General features: G+C 39.1%; 1 protein-coding gene across 3 annotated transcripts; it reads left to right on the top strand.

Annotated features, from left to right (window-relative positions):
* Positions 1 to 927: 927 nt before the first annotated feature.
* On the top strand, positions 928 to 18292 carry IWS1 (interacts with SUPT6H, CTD assembly factor 1). 3 transcript variants are annotated; one of them, XM_060768130.2, is made up of 16 exons: positions 928 to 1044; positions 3970 to 4021; positions 4587 to 4702; positions 6099 to 6897; positions 7781 to 7970; positions 8202 to 8259; positions 8776 to 8870; positions 9007 to 9157; positions 11568 to 11650; positions 12210 to 12339; positions 13045 to 13162; positions 14377 to 14488; positions 14908 to 14964; positions 15188 to 15299; positions 15856 to 16016; positions 17886 to 17973. In XM_060768130.2, exons 1-15 carry the CDS (start codon positions 943 to 945, stop codon positions 15982 to 15984), a joined length of 2304 nt encoding a protein of 767 aa, XP_060624113.2. In that variant the 5' UTR covers positions 928 to 942; the 3' UTR covers positions 15985 to 16016; positions 17886 to 17973. The 3 variants fall into 3 exon arrangements, with proteins under 3 accessions (XP_060624113.2, XP_060624112.2, XP_060624114.2); XM_060768129.2 differs by lacking the exon at positions 15856 to 16016 and having other exon boundaries at positions 17886 to 18292; XM_060768131.2 differs by lacking the exons at positions 928 to 1044; positions 15856 to 16016 and adding an exon at positions 1051 to 1185 and having other exon boundaries at positions 17886 to 18292.
* Positions 18293 to 18977: the final 685 nt, after the last annotated feature.

Here is an 18977-nt window from a genome sequence, read left to right on the forward strand (position 1 = left end):
CCTAAAAGTCTTAAAAGTCTTCAAAAGTTGATAAAAGTTCCCAAAGTTTATAGAAGTTGGAAGAAGTTCATAAAGTTTGGGTTACAGAGGCCTTGCCATGTGGGGCCATAGGAAAAAAACCTTAGGTTCCCACATGGGGGGAGATAAGGGATTATGGGATCATTCCAGCCTGGTATCCTTGGCAAAACTATTAACTCCCTGATTTTGAACTATATTTAACAGAGTCTGCGGGGGGGGGGGGGGGGGTCACCCCCGATCTCAACATTATCTCCTTTGAACTGGAATATATGGCAGTGTGGACTCAGATAACCCAGGGCCCTTCCACACAGCCCTATATCACAGAATATCGAGACAGAAAGCAGATATTGTGGGATTTTCTGCCTTGATATTCTGGGATATAGGTCTGTATGAAAGGGCCCAATAACTGTCATGGCTCAATGCTATGAGATTCTGAGGTTTTGTAGTTTGGTGAGGACCCATCACCATTTGGCACCCTGGGTCCACACTGCCATATATTTGTTCAAAGCAGATACTGTTTAGAAAGGGCCTCATGCCCCACTCACACTGGTACAATATATAAAATCCAGATTATTTGCTTTGAATTGGATTATATTAGTCTACCCTGCCATATAATATAGATGGGGTCTCATTGACATTGTCCATAGGGCAGTAAAGAAAATCTCATTATTACCACCATTCCCTTAAATTGGAAATAACTTGAAGGCACTTAACAACAGCCATATATCCCTGTTCAAAGCAGATGTGGGATTTTATTCAGCTCTGTGGAAGAGGCCCCAGTTCAAAGCAGATATTGAGGCATTTCCGTCTCCGGGAAAAGTTACAAGCCGAGCCTTTCCCGCCGTGACACTCTTTTCCGACTTCCGCGCAAGGTAACACCATGGAGACACGTGACAGGGCCCTCGCGCGCTGGGAGGGCGACGCATGCGCAGAAGGCCATTTCAGAGCGGCGGAAGTTGTCGCCGCCGCCGCGAGGGCGCCTGGGAAGGTCATGGATACGGTCGCTTCCGGCTTAGGCCCTGGAAGGTGATTCTCCCGCTCTCGCCTCTTGTCCCGGCGCTTCCTTCGCCTCAGTTGGGAGCCCCGCCCTTTCCCTTCCGCTCGTGGGCCCTTTGGGAGTGGGAGGCGGGCCGATGGAGACGGAACCCTGCCGCGGGGGGGCCTCAGGTACAGTCCCAGGAAAGCCAGGCTGTGGGCCGTGGGAAGACCAGGCCGCGAGCTTCACCCGGAGGCGGCCTGTTCCCAGGTTTCAAGCCGCTAAAAATCCTTTCCCGCCCGAGATAATCACTTCCCTTTGGGGCTCCTTTTGTCTTGTGCCTTTAGGCCGCGTGGAGGGAGTGGGCCTCGTTTCTTGGCAGGCCATTTCCTCAGAATTCACAGCCATCGCCCTGATGTGGATAGAACAAGCCATAGGCCAAGATGAGGCAATCTTTGGGTGTAGCTACACCGGGCATGAGCAAACTTGGGCCCTCCAGGTGTTTTGGACTTCAATTCCCACCATTCCTAACAGCCTCAGGCCCCTTCCTTTTCCCCCTCAGCCGCTTAAGCTTAAGCGGCTGAGGGGGAAAAGGAAGGGGCCTGAGGCTGTTAGGAATGGTGGGAATTGAAGTCCAAAACACCTGGAGGACCCAAGGTTACCCATTCCTGATCTACACTGTAGAATCAATGCAGTTTGACACCACTTTGCCAGGGCTCAGTGCCACTAAGACCCCATCTACGCTCACCTTTTAATGCAGTCGAATGAAGCAGCTAGTCAGCAAGCGTGCACAAAAGCCCTTCATACCATCAGTAGGCTTGGGTAACAACGGAAAAATTTGTTTCTAAACTCGTTTCGTTTTTAGGGGTCCATCACGTTTCGTTTTTTTAAAGAATTCTGAAATTTTCCTTTTAAAAATTTACGAAATTTCGTATAATTACGAATCGATTCGTTAATGGCGGGCGCGATTGCGCAATATGCTAAAAAAACCTCCAAATGGGACAGGGGGAACTTCTGAAGCTTCCCTCTCCCTCTATTGTTGAGTGTTGGTGTGATAAAACAAACAACAACTATAAAACTTACACCAGACATGCGAAAATAATTACAAAATAATTTTGAAATAATTACGAAATAAATTGAAAAAATTGTTTCGAATCTAATTTACTCCTCACACTATTCCTGCATGGCTCAATATTGGATCGTAAGCTAATTTAAATACGAATTAATAACGAATTACGAAATTAACGAATGAAACCGCCCAAGCCTAACCATCAGTCATCCATGGTTTCTGTCATCACCAAACTGGTTCCAGGAATTCCTGTATGATAATTCTCACAGCAAAACCACTTGCTTGAATACTGTCTTTTGAAATTGCTTTAAGTGTTCAGTATAGATGGAGTCATAGTGGCAGACGGTTTCCTCAGTAATAATAATAATAATAATAATAATTTATTTTTAACTCGCCCTCTCTCCCCATAGGAATGGAGGGCGGCTTCCAAAGGCAAAAATGGTAAATATTAAATGCCACATACAGTGACAAAAATAGAGATAAAACAGAAACAAACAACAATTAAAAACGAACAAAAAATAACCCAATAAAACAACCTAGGGTGAAACATGTAGTCAGTTGACTACACAACACCAGTGCAGATAAATTAGTCCATAGATAAGGGAATATTTAGGTGCATCTACTTTGGAATTAGTGTGGGATTTGGGCACATCTACACTGTTCAGTGGGTTAAACCACTAAACTGCTGAATTTGCTAACCAAAATGTTCAAATCCAGGGAGTGGAGTGAGCTTCGACTGTTAGCCCCAGCTTCTGCCAACCTAGCAGTTCAAAAACATTCAAATCTATGTAGGTCAATAGGTACCACTCCAGCAGGAAGGTAATAGTGCTCCATGCAGTCATGCTGGCCGCATGATCTTGGAGGCTTCTAGAGACAATGCCAGCGCTTTGATTTAGAAATGAAGATGAGCACCACCCCCCAGAGTCGGACATGATTAGACTTCATATCAAGGGGAAAACCTTTACTAATTACTGGCAGATGGTTTCCTCAGAATAATAATAATACTTTATTTTTAACCTATCCTCTCTTCCTGAAGGGAGTCAGGGTGGCTTCCAAAGACAAAAATGGCAAAAAATGGCCATGTGCAATGACAAAAATAGAGATAAAACAGACAACAGTTAAAACAAAAAATTAAAAATAAGCCAATAAAATAACCTAGGATAAAACATGTAGTCGATTGACTACACAGCATCCGTGTGGATAAAATAGTTCATAGATAAGGGAATATTTGGCTGCATCTACTTTGGAATTAGTGTGGGATTTGGGCACATCTACACTGTAGTTTTACAAGCTCTGTAACCTCTGCTCAAAAGTGCTGGCACCTTACCAAATGACACCTCCCATAACCTCATATCATTTTTTCAAATTTATTTTATTGATATATCCAATCATTTAACAGGGTTTGAAATACAGACCTTATCTGTATTGTTTCAAGTATCACTTTGCAATATTAACATTTTATATATTAGTTGGATGTGTATACTCTCCCCCCATTTCCCCCCTCCCATCTGGAACAACCATTCCACATGATGTCATTGCATTAATCCCATATCGTTGAACCATGGTGGTTGAGGTGGGGTCAAACTTTGTTAATTCTGCATTAAGTTCAGTGGGGTGTTGTGTGATTGTATGTATGGTCATGTTCTAGCAGCATTTTCTCCTGATGTTTTGCCTGCATCTATGGCTGGCATCTTCACAGGAAACGTCAAGAAAAAATGCTGCTAAAACATAGCCATACTGCCGAGAAACCACACAACACCTCAGTGATTACAGCCATGAGAGCCTTTGACAATACTTAAGTACACCTTGCGGCTTTCCAGGGGGGAGGAGATAGCCATGGCATGCACTGGTTTGATTTTTGTCATCTTGGTATTAAAATATTTTTTAATCTCCCTTTTTCTTTTAGTTTTCACTGTCCTGTAGGTCATCCTGCCAGCAGGCAAAAAATATGAACATTGGTAAGATTTTATTTGGTCCTGATATCACCTTGTTTTGAATCCATGTGTACCTATGACACCAGTTTTTGTTTATGTTTATGTTACTGCAGTGATTTCATTGGCCTTATGCTTAATGTAATTTGATAACTCAGGTAATATGTGGTCTAAGAAATGGATGTGTGAGCCGTAAATTGTCACCTTTGTCTCACCTCCCTCCTTTTTAAGTCCTTGTTAGGATATACTGACATTTGAGCCTTTCTATATTTTAAAAGATAATGTGTACAGTTGTCCCTTTACATTTGTGATTTTGACTTTTGTGAATTTAATTATTCACAGATTTTACTAAAAATGATCAATAATTGGTTCTTGTTGATAAAATGAAATATATTAACGTAAACCTCCATTGACTTCAGTGAGAATGAAACATGGGTTTCATTGTCATGTTTGATAGTGCTGGGATTTCTATATCTGTATAATATTTTTCTAATTTTAATGTAATTTGTTTATCTAGAACTAGCAAAAATACCTGGCAGCTTCAAGATGGAAAAAGTTATTATTCTTCATTCTTATTTTTTTAATGTTGTAGATGACGGTGGAGCCACACCGGTACAGGATGAGCGTGATTCAGGTTCAGACATGGAAGATAACGGAAATGATCAACTCTCTGGATCAGAAAATGCAAGCATAGGACAACATTCAGAGGTATTAATGAAATTCTTGAAGTCAAGTACATAGGATGTAAAGTGAAGTTTCTTGGAAAGCTGTGTAACCGTTCTAAACACTTTACATTAGTAGAAAGCAAAGAATGGTTTGTCAGGCATTACTGATTTCCTAAACAAATTATCAGGGAAGGGAATTATACAAAATAAAAGTCCTGATAACTCTGCAAACATCCATAAATATATTTAGTTGTACTTTTTCAGTAAACAGTGTAATCACTGGTAATGTAAATTCAAAGTATGGTAGTTAATGTGTGTGTTGGAAGACAAAGTATGTAGAAGATTTGTCTTTGGAGAACATTTCACTTAAAGTTGTTATGTTTAATTTTGTTGTGGAAATGGCTATCAAATAATCTGAGAGATGGTATAAATTAGGATAAGAATAGCTTCATTTGAAAATGCTATGTATGCCACGGTATTTAAGATAATTTAGGGAATACTGACTGCTAAAAATAATAGAATAGATTATTTTGTTACTGTTTATGATAATTATTGAGTATTAAGAAATGTGAGGCCTGGGATTTCTGTCTTTTCATGAGGCTGTCTCATTTATTTTACTGAGCCTTTCTCCTTAGTGTATATAGGATGGCAACTTGAGACCTCCAGAATAGTTGAGAAGGTTTATGTTAAAGAAAATGTTAGTTTCAGCTTGAATGTGGCAAGCAGCAAAAAGATATTATTTAAAAAACCCAATAAAATAAAGAGTTCAGGCAGTCCCCGAATTACAAACATCTGACTTACAAATGACTCATAGTTAATGGGGTTGAGACAGCAGAAAGTGAGAGAAATCTACCCCTAGGAAGGGAAATTCACTCTTGGAAGAGTTATCATAGTGAAAAGGCATCTCCACTGAAGCTTTATCACAAATTCTTGTTTTCACAACAAGCCATTTTTTTCAAAATCTAATGATCACAGGGACAGAAAGTGAGGTGAAATCTTCTGAATGGGGCCACAGATATCAAAACAAACACCACAGTGGTGTTAACCCTTCTCTATGCTATCCACAGCCCGCTCTCTCTCCCTCCCCCCGTCTCTCTATATGGCTGGAGTTACACTTTAAAAATGTACCTAATATGACTTACATACAAATTCAACTTAAGAACAACCCTACAGAATCTATCTTGTTCATTACTTGGGGACTACCTGTACACTTTATATACTTGTTTATATGCCTAGATGTTTTTGTCAAAAATCATCTATTTCATATTAATTAAAATATTTATCTCCCACCCTGTATCTGAAGATCTCAGGAGTCTTTCATTTTTGTAACTGGATCAATAGGCATTAGTAAATATAAGGACCGTAGGCATAATTCTAATGAAATCTCTGAAATATTGATACCACTGTTTTCCATTTCTTGTTTATAAAAATAATTTTAGAATGAAGTCAGTGATGGAGAAGACGATAGACATACAAGAGGAGAACCTATGACAGATTCGGAAAATGAAGATACTCCAAGGCAAAAACATAGTGATTCCGAAAATGAGGAGGCTCCAAATCATCATGCCAGTGACTCAGAAAATGAAGGTGCACCTATAAGTAAAGACAGTGACTCTGATAATGATGATCACCCAGTTCACCATGCTAGTGACTCTGAGAATGAGGATGCTGCAAATAATCAGGCCAGTGATTCTGAGTCTGAAGAGCCTACCAAAGGCCATGACAGTGATTCTGAGACTGAAGAGCCCCAAAAGCATTTGGCTAGTGATTCTGAAAACGAGGAATCACATAAAGATCATACAAGTGACTTAGAAAATGAGGAGCCAGAGAAACATTTGGGCAGTGATTCAGAAAATGAAGAACCTGAAAAAAATAATGATACTGACTCAGATAATGACATTGTTCCCAAACCTCTTGTCAGTGACTCCGAAAATGAGGGGCCAAAGCCTCAGTCCAGTGACTCTGAAGCGGAAGATGTTCCCAAAAACAAAGTGGAACCAGAGTCAGAAGACAACAGTAGAACAAATAAGAAAAAAGAGGAAACAGAGAATTCTGCTGAAATTTCAGATAGTGATCAAGTGGGAAAAAGACTTCGTGATTCTGATAGCGAGGAGGAAGAAGAAAGTCCTAAAAAGCGAAAGATAGCAGACAGTGATGAGGAAGAGGAGAAAGAGGAGGAAAAATCAGCAAAGAGAAAAGCTGCTGTTCTCTCTGACAGTGAGGATGAAGAAATAGCACGTAAGGAAATATTAATTTAATACCAGCTTGCAGTGCATTGCTGTATTTCTCTTTAGTCGATTATTCAGTTCTTGAGAGTTGACTTAATTGAAATGGAAATAGGAATATTTTATCTCTGAGGTTGATCTGTGATCAGTCTGTAACATTGGGCAGTTGTGAACATTTGTGTGTGAAATGATCTTTAGTTCCAAGATGGGCGAAATGTTGCCCTCTATGGGTTTTTATATAACTTGACCAGCTTGGATGAGGAAAGGTATTTACAGTTTTATCTTAACCGTGTTAGTGACACTTTCCAGTAATATGTTTAGGGATAAGATGACTTTTTAGCCTAAGCTCCTGACAAACTTTGTGATAATGAGGGTAATACAACCAAGTTTTAAAATGTTGCATGCCCTGTGTTATCAAAATGGTTTATGTTACTAACTTCTGGAGGAGACTGTTTTAAGACTGAATTCTCTGGAATCTTATTTCTGTAAAAAGTATTACTTTGTTAAGGCTGAAAAGAGAGTTTACTTAATGTAGTTTGAAGCTGCAACAAATTTCTACAAAAGGCCCTTAATGTGCCTTCACTGTTATGACTGTTGATGTATGAAACTAAAATAGGTTAAAATGGTGAATAGTTTTTTAAAAAACACAACATTATTTAGACTAAAAAAAGATTTTGACTATTTGTTATGGGCTTGTCCTCATCACCTGCTCTTGAATAAGAGAGGGGACCTCTGAATTCTGTTAGTTCCCACCAGTCATCCAACAGCTCAATGACTTAGAAGTTTCTGAGGGGTTTCTGCTCTTTGGGATGTTACGTAAAGATTCTGGTGCAGCAATTGATCACTTAGTGTTCCATTATTGATGCTTCACTTAATTTGTTCATCTGTGTTGACAGCTGCCAAAAAAGGACGCATAATTTCAGATGGTGAAGAATCTGATAGTGATGATGCAACTGAGAAATACGAGAAACAAAAGAAAGTTCTGACTTCAGATAGCGAGGATGATGATGACAAGGTGGATGATGGAAAGAAGAAGGAAGAGAAAGATCTTTTTGGAAGCGATAGTGAATCAGGAAATGAACAAGAGTAAGTGCCTTTCAAGTAACAGAGGGAAAGCTTTATGATCTGGAAGAACAGATAGATGAGAAATGTATATTGTTAAAGGGACCAGAATTTATCTTCTACTTGAAAGTGGGGTGCAGTTACTGCTCTTCTGAATTTTAAAATTGTAATTCAGAACTACATATCTTATTAGCAATATCTGATATTGATAGCATTTGTATAAGCAATTAAAGACCTTTGTTTTTCTGTTTGCAGAAACCTCATTGCAGATATATTTGGAGAATCTGGAGATGAGGAGGAAGAAGAATTTACAGTAAGTATGCCATGAACTTTTTTTTTTCCTTACCGCCCTCCCCAAAATCTGGTTGAAGCTTCTGTGGCTATGTCTTGTCTATATTTCTATTCTAAAGATTCTCAATACTGTATTGTTTCTGCTGGATTCTGTTGCTCCACTTTATCAGCCTTTCTGTTTGTCAAATACTATGGCTAAAATCACATTGATTTGCTTCACTAGTAGTGCCCTTTTTCCACAATTGTGTAGTGGTGGTGAGGGAGAAGAGAAGGTATGCCCACTCTTCCAGCCATTGTGTTGGCAGCCATTTTCCTCCTGTTTTCATTGTTACCTGTGCTAGTTTATTTAGCCAGTGTACCACACCTACAGGATTCAAATGAATGTAAATAACATCCCCAGATTAAAAATAACCACCTGGATTAAATTCTATCTTGAAATTTTAGATTTAGTAAATGATTTATATAGTGTCACACAATTACTGTATATTTGGGGCAGATTTTTGTAATTGCAATTGACTTGTATTGTCTTTAAATCAAGGGGTTTAATCAAGAAGATTTGGATGAAGAGAAAGCTGAGAGGAAAGAAGCAGCAGATGATTCAGACTCTGATGACAATATCAAAAGAGGAAAGCAGTGAGTCTTTCTTGTAACTATTGCTAGATACCTTTTTAATTACCTCAATTTCTTGATTTGGAAACCTAAATTAAAGCATCAGACTGACTTTATTGAAATGCTTAGTCTGACTTGGTTGAAATGTTCTGCATTTTAGTATGGACTTCATGTCAGATTTTGATATGATGTTACAACGGAAGAAGAGCATGAGTGGCAAGCGCCGGCGCAACCGTGATGGTGGGACTTTCATTAGTGATGCTGATGATGTTGTCAGTGCGATGATTGTTAAGATGAACGAAGCAGCAGAGGTATGTCTCCTGTATTCAAGTCCCATCTGATTTCATGTTTGGGTGGGCAGAAAGTAGTTCCGGGTCTATTGGCAAATCTCTTTGAGTATTTTTTCTACAGGTCACAAAATATTCCAGGTTTTTTTTCAATACCAACACAGTGTAGACTCACGCGGGAGTGTGTTTATATATGACAGGGCTACAAGCTAAGTTCTGACACCATGTGGCAATGTTATAAGTACATCACCATTGCCCTCTTCACACATATAAGGCTACTGTTTTGCATATGGTTGATTTTAGCCTCCGGTTTTCTAAAGAGCAAAACCTTGCCAGATCTAACCATCCTGAAGTCTGCTAGTCTTTCTCTGTAAGCTATTGGAAGCAATTGTGTTTACATGAGTAGCATTGAGTGAGTGGGTCTGAATACAATTTTCTTCATGTTTTAGTATTTATCTACAACTGAAGAGGTTCTTAGCCAGTTTTTATGTACAAATGCTATAGCTCTGCTTGTAAAGTTTGCCCTGTCATATCTTTTATGTTTGTTCGCATTTTACAGCAAGGAAGCAGGTGGAATCATTGGCAGTACAGCATCTGATATTGGCATAAAATCCAATTGCTAGTCCCAGCTAGAGTAGACTCACTGAATCAACTTCTGAACGGTAAGTCAATGCTTACATAAATTCCACTGATTCAATGGATCTACTCTATTTTGGGACTAACGTTTGGATTTGGGACTAACATTTGGATATAGACTAGAATCTTCTTTGCATAAGTGCATAAATCTATGTTAGATTATGATACTGCTGGACAAGAAAATGAGGTTTCTGAAGATAAGAGAATAAGCTGGCAAAATACAAGAATAGACATCACATGAGTTGTGGAGAAGAAAGAGTAGTAATTGGCAGCATCCAAAGCAAGAACTGAATTGGAGCAAAACTTTGGAGCTGAAAAATGATGAAATAACAGGGCATGCTTTACCTCCATATAATCCATCTACCCATAATATTCTTGATTTTTAATGAGATCTGAAGCATGGGAAGCACTCACCTTGTCCCCACCGTTATTTTAGGTTTAGTAGCAACCACTATTCCCAAAACCAAAAGTGAAAAAGTCACATGGTTTTGAGCACACGCAGTCTAAAACAACTGGTAGGATTTTAAAAAGGGGCAAAAGTGCTCCTTGCAACCCATAACAGGTTGTGGGTTTAAATTTTTTTAAATTTGAGGGTGGATTCTTTGAGGATCACAAAGGTTTCCTTGGAAGCTGCATGTGACCATTCCAATGCAAAAAACCAAAAACAAATCCAGAATCAATTATAAATGCTTTTCCTGGAAACGGATCCCATCAGGTTCTCCTTAGTGAAAAGATATAATAGCATAAATTCAATGTCATGCTGGTGCTGCAGTGCAAGTGCAGCCAAAAAAAAAAAGCCCCTCCTCCCTTCAGCCCAAAGTACCATGTTGAAAGAGGCACCCTTGAAACAGGTTTTGAGGTCCCTGGCCGCGGGCTGTAACAGTTCCAGTGACAGAAGCAGGTCTGCCATTGAATGTATTCTATTAGACCCCACCTAGTGTCTGGATTGAACAAAACGCATGCCTTAGTTAAATCCTCTTCGGATCGGTGTAGTACGTGCTATGTCGAGCTGCCTGGAAAAGTATTCAGAAGCTTGAATTGGCCCAAGAACCATAACCACATTGTTAGTACTTACTGGAACAGCTCTACTGGCTTCCAGTCTGTTTCCAGGCACTATTCACAGTGGTGGTGACGATGCATAAAGCCCTATTTGGTTACACTGTATTTCCTTTTATGAGCCAAACGAAACTCTGAAATGTCTCAGGGGGACTTTATCTTTGGTCCATTGCCTTCCAAGCTCTGTGGGTGAGAACAAGGGAGAGCGCCTTCTCAGTGGCTGCTCCCAAAACCTTGCAATTCCCCTCCTGGGGAGACCAAGTCTTTGCTCTCTTTCCCCTAGCATGTTAAAACATTCTTGGGCTATCAGGTTTTTAGAAACTGGTTAGTTTTTAAGGCTGTTCTGTGCTGTTTCATGGCGTGTATAGTCTTGTAATTAATGTTATTGTTTTTAACTTTATATATTTATGTATTTAAATGTATTTCAATAACTTTTATATTTATATTTATACTGAAGTGGGTGTATAGTTTTTTTATCTGTATTGTTTTGAAATAGGCCACATTGAATTCAGTTATTTGGGTACAATTGAATCAAATATATAAATGTGGCCAAATTGCATTGTTTTGAAAATAGCACAGAGATAACCTTCAAATGATACTTAGGAGCAGTGAGCAAACCAAAAGGCATTTTCCAAAACATAATTTTCCTTGCTTATTCTGCCTCAGAAGATTTGATGTCAATGTGCTTTACAAGACGTCTGATCTGAAGTGTTGCTTACTTCATTTTAATTACTTTTTACAGGAAGACAGGCAGCTGAATACACAGAAGAAACCAGCTCTTAAGAAGCTAACTTTGCTTCCAACTGTAGTTATGCACCTTAAAAAGTAAGTCAAATTCTTGTCATATTTTGGAAGGTTTGGTGCATTACATTAGTTATGAGTTTCTGAAGTGCAGAGTGTGACGTTTTAAAACTCCGTTTTCATTTCCAAGGCATTGAATTCATCTCATTTAGAGTGATTTCAATTCACATTCACTTAATCAATTTACATTCAATATGATTTTAAGGCATTTCAGGAAAACAAATAACTTGTTCCCAAAAGCTTCTCACGCTGTATTACACAACTTTCCAAGACTCCAAGATGTTGCCAGACGCTAAATATCACAATTTTTAACTATTGGCTGTTCTGTCTAGAGCTGCTGGGAGTTGGGAGTCCAATATCATATTGAGGTCCTACAGACTTACTGATTAAAATGAAAGACCTAAATTACAGTCAACTTTGATGACTTGGGCATCTATAAACCTATGCTTGTAGTTTGTTTGTTTTAGGCATAGATGCCTCGAGCTAACATTAGAATAGAAATAAGACATGTGGATTTGTTGGTTGGTTGCCAAAAGAAATCTCTATTCCTCCAGTTCTCATGGTGGTTGCTCTAAATTTCTAGGCAGGATCTGAAAGAAACTTTCATTGACAGCGGAGTGATGTCAGCCATTAAAGAGTGGCTTTCTCCACTACCAGACCGAAGCCTTCCAGCCCTGAAGATTCGGGAGGAGCTTCTGAAGATTCTTCAAGAGGTTAGTCCCTTGTATTTCCCTTGTAGAGTTTGTGTGGCTTATATGGAAGGTTGGGCTTATATTTTTATGATGAATATCAAGAAAATGAATGAGTATGGCCATCAAAGAAAAAATATGTGTGTATCATGGGCCCTCCTAGGCTCAGGATCTGTGATTTCAATGAACTATGAATTGCCATGCACCATATTATTAAATGGTGATAAGACTTTCAATTTGCCATCATTTAATAATATTGGGCATGATCATCCACATTTTTTTCACATCCACACAGGGTTATGGAACCAAACCCTTGCAGGTACAATGGGTATAATGTGTAATAAATGTTTTATTTATAAAATAATAAATAAATACAATTTATTTATTTGTAATAAATAAAAATATCAATTTACTCATGTACAAGGTAACTGTAGCAGTATTCCATAGAATTAGTTACAGTATATGATTTTCCATAAAATAAAAGTTAGGATTTAGAATCTCCTATACTAGTAGAAATCTCTAGATCTAAAATCATTCCCTGCCTGTCCACTGTCATGTGAAGTGTCTGATACAGAGATTCCCAAGTTATTGAAACAAACTATCTGCTGCTTTAACGTTTGAAATTCCTGCCCTGATGTTTAAATCTCCTTCCCTGAAACCTTTTCATCTTAGCCGCAAAGCAGACTACAATTTGGGGGATGAATAAATGTCGTGTTTCTGTTTTTTCAGTTGCCTAGTGTGAGCCAAGAGACTTTAAAACATAGTGGAATTGGAAGAGCAGTGATGTATCTTTACAAACACCCTAAGGAATCACGGCCCAATAAGGACATGGCAGGGAAACTAATTAGTAAGTATACCTTGTTAATTGGTTTTAATCTGCATGTTATAATTTATTGTTTAATGAACTTGTGAATGAATTTGTATCATGTTTTTAATGGACCTGTGTCTTCAGGGGGAGTGTGACCCTATCTAGTACAGGATGGATCCCTATTCCTGGTCTTTCTTATGACTGACCAGGAGTACCGCTGTCTTGTGTGGATTAAGTTTCAATTTGTTTGCCCTCATCCAGTCCATTACTGATGATAGACACTCGTTTAGGGTCAGGACAGCTTCCTTGGCCTTAAATGGAAAGGAGTGGTAGAATTGGGTGTCATCTGCATATAGGTGGCACAGAACTCCAAACTCTCGGTAACCTCTCCCAGTGGTTTCATGTATATGTTAAACAGCATGGGAGACAGCGCAGAACCCCGAGGTACCCCAAGGAACCCTACAGGTCAGTGACCAGAGGTTTGAACAGGAGTCCCTTAGCACCACCTTCTGGATATGGCCCTCTAGGAAGGCCCAGAGCCACTATAAAACAGTGCCTCCCAGTTCCATCTCAGAAAGACAACCCAGAAAGATACCCTAGTCAATGGTAGCGAAAGCTTCTAAGAGGTCCAGGAGAATCAACAAAGGCACACTCCCCTATCTAACTTTCTGCGGAGGTCATCCACCAAGGCAACCAAAGCTGTCTCTGTTCCACAGCCAGGCCTGAAACCAGATTGAAATGGATCTAGATAATTTGTTTCATCCAAAAATCCCTACAGTTGGGAGGCAACCTCATGATCCAACATCTTGCTCCAAAAGAACTCCTGTTTCTTTTTGACAGTTTCCTAAGCTATATTTCCCATACTTCCAGAACTAGGCCCCGAGAAAAGAAGCAGCCATACATGAGGCACTGTGCAATCTAGTCAGTTCCACTCCAGCAAAACCAAATAGGATCTCAGCCATGGTGTGTGAATATATGCATCACATTTTCAAAGTTTATTGCAGAAAGCATGACGTCTTAAAGACATCTAAAATAAAAGCCAAACTTCTCATTTGGTGTTAGAATTGAAAAAGTTAGAAGCATGGGACCCATAATGTAAATGAGCTTCTAATCTATACTAAACGTAAGCAGTACTTGAAGATACCTAAGGCCAAACACTTCTGCATTAATAGGTATGCCTTGTAGGTGCATTGCGTATGAATGCTGTTGTTGATCTTACCTCATTAATTTTTGTTTTACTTTTACAAACATAGATGAGTGGTCTCGGCCTATTTTTGGCCTAACGTCAAATTACAAGGGAATGACTAGAGAGGAAAGAGAACAGAGAGATTTGGAGCAGATGCCACAGCGAAGGAGGTTGAGCAGGTAGGTGACATGTCTGTGTGTGCAACATCTTTCAGCATTAGGGCTGTTTCTGTCAAAGGTAACTTCTACCTTTAAGCCAGCCTTATAAGTTGCCAAACTTAACGTTTTGGGGTAATAACTTCCAGAATCCCCCAGCCATTATTAAATAATGGTTCTTCTGGCTAAATGTTTCTGAGAATTGCAATCCAGAAAAACCTTGCCAGATTTTGGCTTGCTGTCCTCGACACTCTTCGCTTTGTGTCCTGGAATGTTTATAATTAAAGTTGTTCGCAAGTAGTTCTATTTGTCTGCTTTAACGTAATGGATGCTGCTGCAATGTCACTTTATGGATGTCTGTTCGCTCTTGTTGATTTATGGAGAAGGGATTACAGCATGATTGTTTCCTTATGTAACAAAGGGTCTTTCTTCTGTCTTTACAGCTCCGGAGGTCAAACGCCTCGTAGGGACTTGGAGAAGGTGTTAACGGGAGAAGAAAAGTATGCTTTTGTTCCTTCCATTTTAGTGGTCTCCCAACTCTGAGTCTGTAGTATGTAATATAGAGTAGCTTTGAATTTTGTGTAAGGGAAATGAAGAGAGGGGTGAAATATAGGCATAAAGTGTATGCTCAAGGTTCATTTCAGAAATAAAATAATTTGAGAGGAAGACTTAAGACTGATTGGCCTTTAATTACTGAGCAACATCTTTGATGTATTTTCTCAGAGCTCTTCGACCGGGAGATCCAGGATTTTGTGCTCGCGCTAGAGTTCCCATGCCTTCCAACAAGGATTATGTAGTGAGGCCAAAGTGGAATGTGGAGATGGAATCTTCCAGAGTAAGTAAACGGGATGCAGGAATGAAAGATTTGTTCAGAAAGAGTGAACCTTTGACCTTTAAATATTATGACATCCATTCTTCATTCTCATTGGTATTGTATTCCAAACATTTCCACATGGTATCCGTACAGATATTTTTTTTATAGCTTAAGAACTTAGTACTCTCCCTACAAATAGTCCAGTAACACAGCAAGAATAGTTCCGTATTCCAATTTTTGTTAGGAATATTTGAAAATCATTTGTTGGTTGCAGTAAAATTTGGCAGTTTTATGTTACTGTTCTGATAATGAGTCATATTGGAATTGCTTGGAATAATAGATTTTGTATTTTTCTACAGCACTCTTTTTTTCTTATAGTCTGAAGATTATCACACTAGTGGGTCTCTTTTTCCCGTCCTCTCTTTTGAATTGATCCCTTTGTGGCATTATTGATAACGCTGAATGTTTCATATTTTTTGTATTCAGATGCAGCCAAAAAAAGGGGCAGGAATTATATTGTAATGCATTACAGTTTTCTTACAAAACTTTGGTCTTTTAACTGAGATATTGTTTCCAGCTCGTGACTGTTAAAAAAGGTATTAGTCGGCTGGAAAAACACAAGAGGCGGTTTGCTGAGCAGAAACGACTTGGCAAAGTACACAGAGCTGTCAAGTTCAGCATTGAAGGCAACAGGATGCCCTTATAACCTTGTAATTCTCCTTGTGACAGGTCTGAGAGGTATTATCGTCAAAGACGGTGTGAGCAGTGCATGTGCCTTAGCTGTTGCCAGTGTTACACATTGAAACAAACTAACATGCTTCCACTATCACCTAAGAAATGATCTCCCCAAGAGAGAGAAATCTATCCCTAGGAGGGGAAATATACTCCTGAAAGAATTATCATGGGGAATCCCACACAAGGAGTACAGTTTTAGCTGCCGTGAATCCTGGTTTTAGAAAAAGGCAGGGCATAAAGTTAATAATACAAATACTGTGTGTCCTGGAAGAATTCATTTTTGAGTTTATTTTAATTTTACAAGTGAATTTAAATCATTGATAAAACTAAATGGAGGCCCCCAGACCAGTGGTTCTCAACTTGGGGTTTTTGGCCTTCAACTCCCAGAAATCCTAACAGCTGGTAAACTGGCTGGAATTTCTGGGAGTTGTAGGCCAAAAGCATTTGGGGACCCCAGGTTGAAAACCACTGCCCTAGGACTGTCTAGCAACCCTACACTTTGGGTGAAAACAAAATGTCTCCTGTGGAAGTTTTGTTAACTGCGTTTTAAAAGTATTCAGCATCTTTCTTTTTTTCTTACATGCTGTGGCTGTTACTGTTAAAATCATGTGTGAATTTTGTTTGCACAAATATCATGGGCCTCTGTTCTTGTGTGTTGTTTGTGACATGAGTGGCCTGATAGTTTTGTAGCATTACTAACGCTTTTGTGTTGAGCACTCAGTGGAATAGAAAGAAAAGTTCTGGGGAAGGTCTACAAACCAGTACAGCACACTCAAGCATTTCTGGTTCAAAGGAATTGGGGAAACAAGTGATGGAGGAATAGTCACTAGTTGCAGTAAACTATAGTGGGTTTGTTGAACCAGTGACACAATTTGGTATAAAATAGCTTTATAAACATTCTGTTCTCACCTGTTATCTTTTTGTGTGGGCTCAATTCTGCATAGGTGTGTGAGGACTAACGAGCACACTTAAGCTTCAAGTTATACAGTTAAACAGAAGGCCCTTTTGCCTATTAAAGTGAGCTAGTGTTCATCCACATTTCATGAGAGTGGAGGATACTGGACTAACTCTTAATTGCTTACCATTATAAAACATGTAATTTGCAAATCTTCTATTAGACTGTGTATTATTACGAACATGCTAGATTTTTTGATGGTTTACAACATGAAGAATGAAAGTGACATGATTTTTCTGGTAGTTCTCAAATGGTGTATGTGTATGAAATGCATACACATATAATCAGAGTTGAAATAAACCATAAGAACCATCCAGTCCATCTCCCCAGCCCTTCAATCAAAGCATTCTCAGCAGGTCGCCATCCAGCCTTTAATAAAAAAAACAAACAAACTCCTGAGAATGAGACTTCAGTACACTCCAAGGCAGCATCATATTCCACTGCTGTACAGCTCTTGTTGTCAGGCAGTTTTTCTTTAGGTTTAGATGGAATATCTCTTCCCACAGTTTGGATTTATTGCTCTGTTTCCTAGTCTCCAGAGCGGCAGAAAAGAAGCTTGCCCCCTTCTCAATACGACATCCTTTCACATATTTAAACATGGCTACCAGGCCCCATCTCAACGTTCCTTTTTCCAAACCTTTGATCATTTTGGTGGCCCTTCTCTAGACATGTTCCAACTTATTCATATCCTTCATGAATTGAGGTGCCCAGAGCTGGACACCAGTTTGGTCCAGTTGAGGTCTGGCCAAAGCATCTCAGTACTCCATTGAAAATATGCTATTGGAATTTTCTGTGGCTTTACTAGCTTAGCTATCAAATGGCAAAAGCCTTTAGCTTGCATGGTTTGTCTTTCTTTTCCTCTTTTAAAGTTGGTTTATGTGCTTCTTCCTAATGCTATTCCTACGTTTTCTTTCAAGTTCCAGGCAGGCTCTAAGAAAGGAGTCAGCCGCCTGGACAAACAGATGCGCAAGTTTACAGACATCAGGAAAAAAAGCAGAACATCCCATGCTGTGAAAATCAGCATAGAAGGCAATAAGATGCCGTTGTGACTGTTGTCTAGATTCACCTTTGAACTTTCTGGATCTGCTATAGAATGTGCACCTACAGGACTCTTGTAAGATGTCTACCTTTTTAAAGCAAACTTGGGTTTTTTTAAAAGTGTGTCTTCGATTTCAGCCAGTTGTTATACATATTTGACAGAGGGTTGTGAACCCTGGTAAGTTGTCTATTATGACTGTATTTAACCTTGATCTCTTGTGTCCTTTGTACAGATGAAACCTTGTATTGCTACAGACCTCAGACATTAAAATCTCTTTCAGATGTGTGTGGTTGTGTGGTGAATATGTAGAAGATTTAATACGCAACATCAACAGTATTATGTTTATATCAGGAGAGAGACTTCTGTCTTCATATTAACAAATTTCTAGTAACTAACATTAGTTGGATCCTGAGCCTTCCAATCTTCCATCGTTGCTTCTCTTAAGAAAGCCAATTCAACTATTCTTTCTTTAGAGCTAGATACAAGTTAGTGAGTTGAAGTCTGGTGGGACTTAAACTTTTAACTGTGCACTTACCTTGACTGCATTCAGTGGAACGCAGGTGTGTCTAATATTTGCTGGGTTATTCTTGCATTATTTATTTGAAAACACAGTTAAGTCTATAAAAATAAGACTTTGGTAGAATGCATCACAGCATTCTGTGGATCCATGTTATGATATGTCTGTTCTTATCCAGAAGTGCCTGAGCCTCAAAGTAAATGATAGCTATAATGTATTGTGGAAGGCTTTCACGGCAAGAATTACTGGGTTGTTGTAGGTTTTTCGGGCTGTATGGCCATGTTCTAGAAGCATTCTCTCCTGATGTTTTGCCTTCATCTACTGCAGGGATCCTCAGAGATTTTGAGATCCGTTGGAAACTAGGAAAATGGAGTTTATATATCTGTGGGAGAAAGAACTCTTGTCTTTTGGAGATAGGTGTGAATGTTTCAATTCACAAGGCAGTAAGAAGCC

The sequence above is a fragment of the Anolis sagrei genome, chromosome 3, assembly GCF_037176765.1.
Source record: "Anolis sagrei isolate rAnoSag1 chromosome 3, rAnoSag1.mat, whole genome shotgun sequence".
In the NCBI taxonomy this organism is placed as follows: Eukaryota; Metazoa; Chordata; class Lepidosauria; order Squamata; family Dactyloidae; genus Anolis; species Anolis sagrei.

What these genes read in the sequence shown, in the direction of transcription:
- IWS1 (XM_060768129.2), top strand. Translation starts at nt 943, where the DNA reads ATGCGCAGAAGGCCATTTCAGAGCGGCGGAAGTTGTCGCCGCCGCCGC. An exon ending in CATGGCAGGGAAACTAATTA is followed by an intron (nt 13,163 to 14,376) that starts GTAAGTATACCT and finishes TTACAAACATAG; the next exon opens with ATGAGTGGTCTCGGCCTATT. An exon ending in TGGAGATGGAATCTTCCAGA is followed by an intron (nt 15,300 to 17,885) that starts GTAAGTAAACGG and finishes TTTTCTTTCAAG; the next exon opens with TTCCAGGCAGGCTCTAAGAA.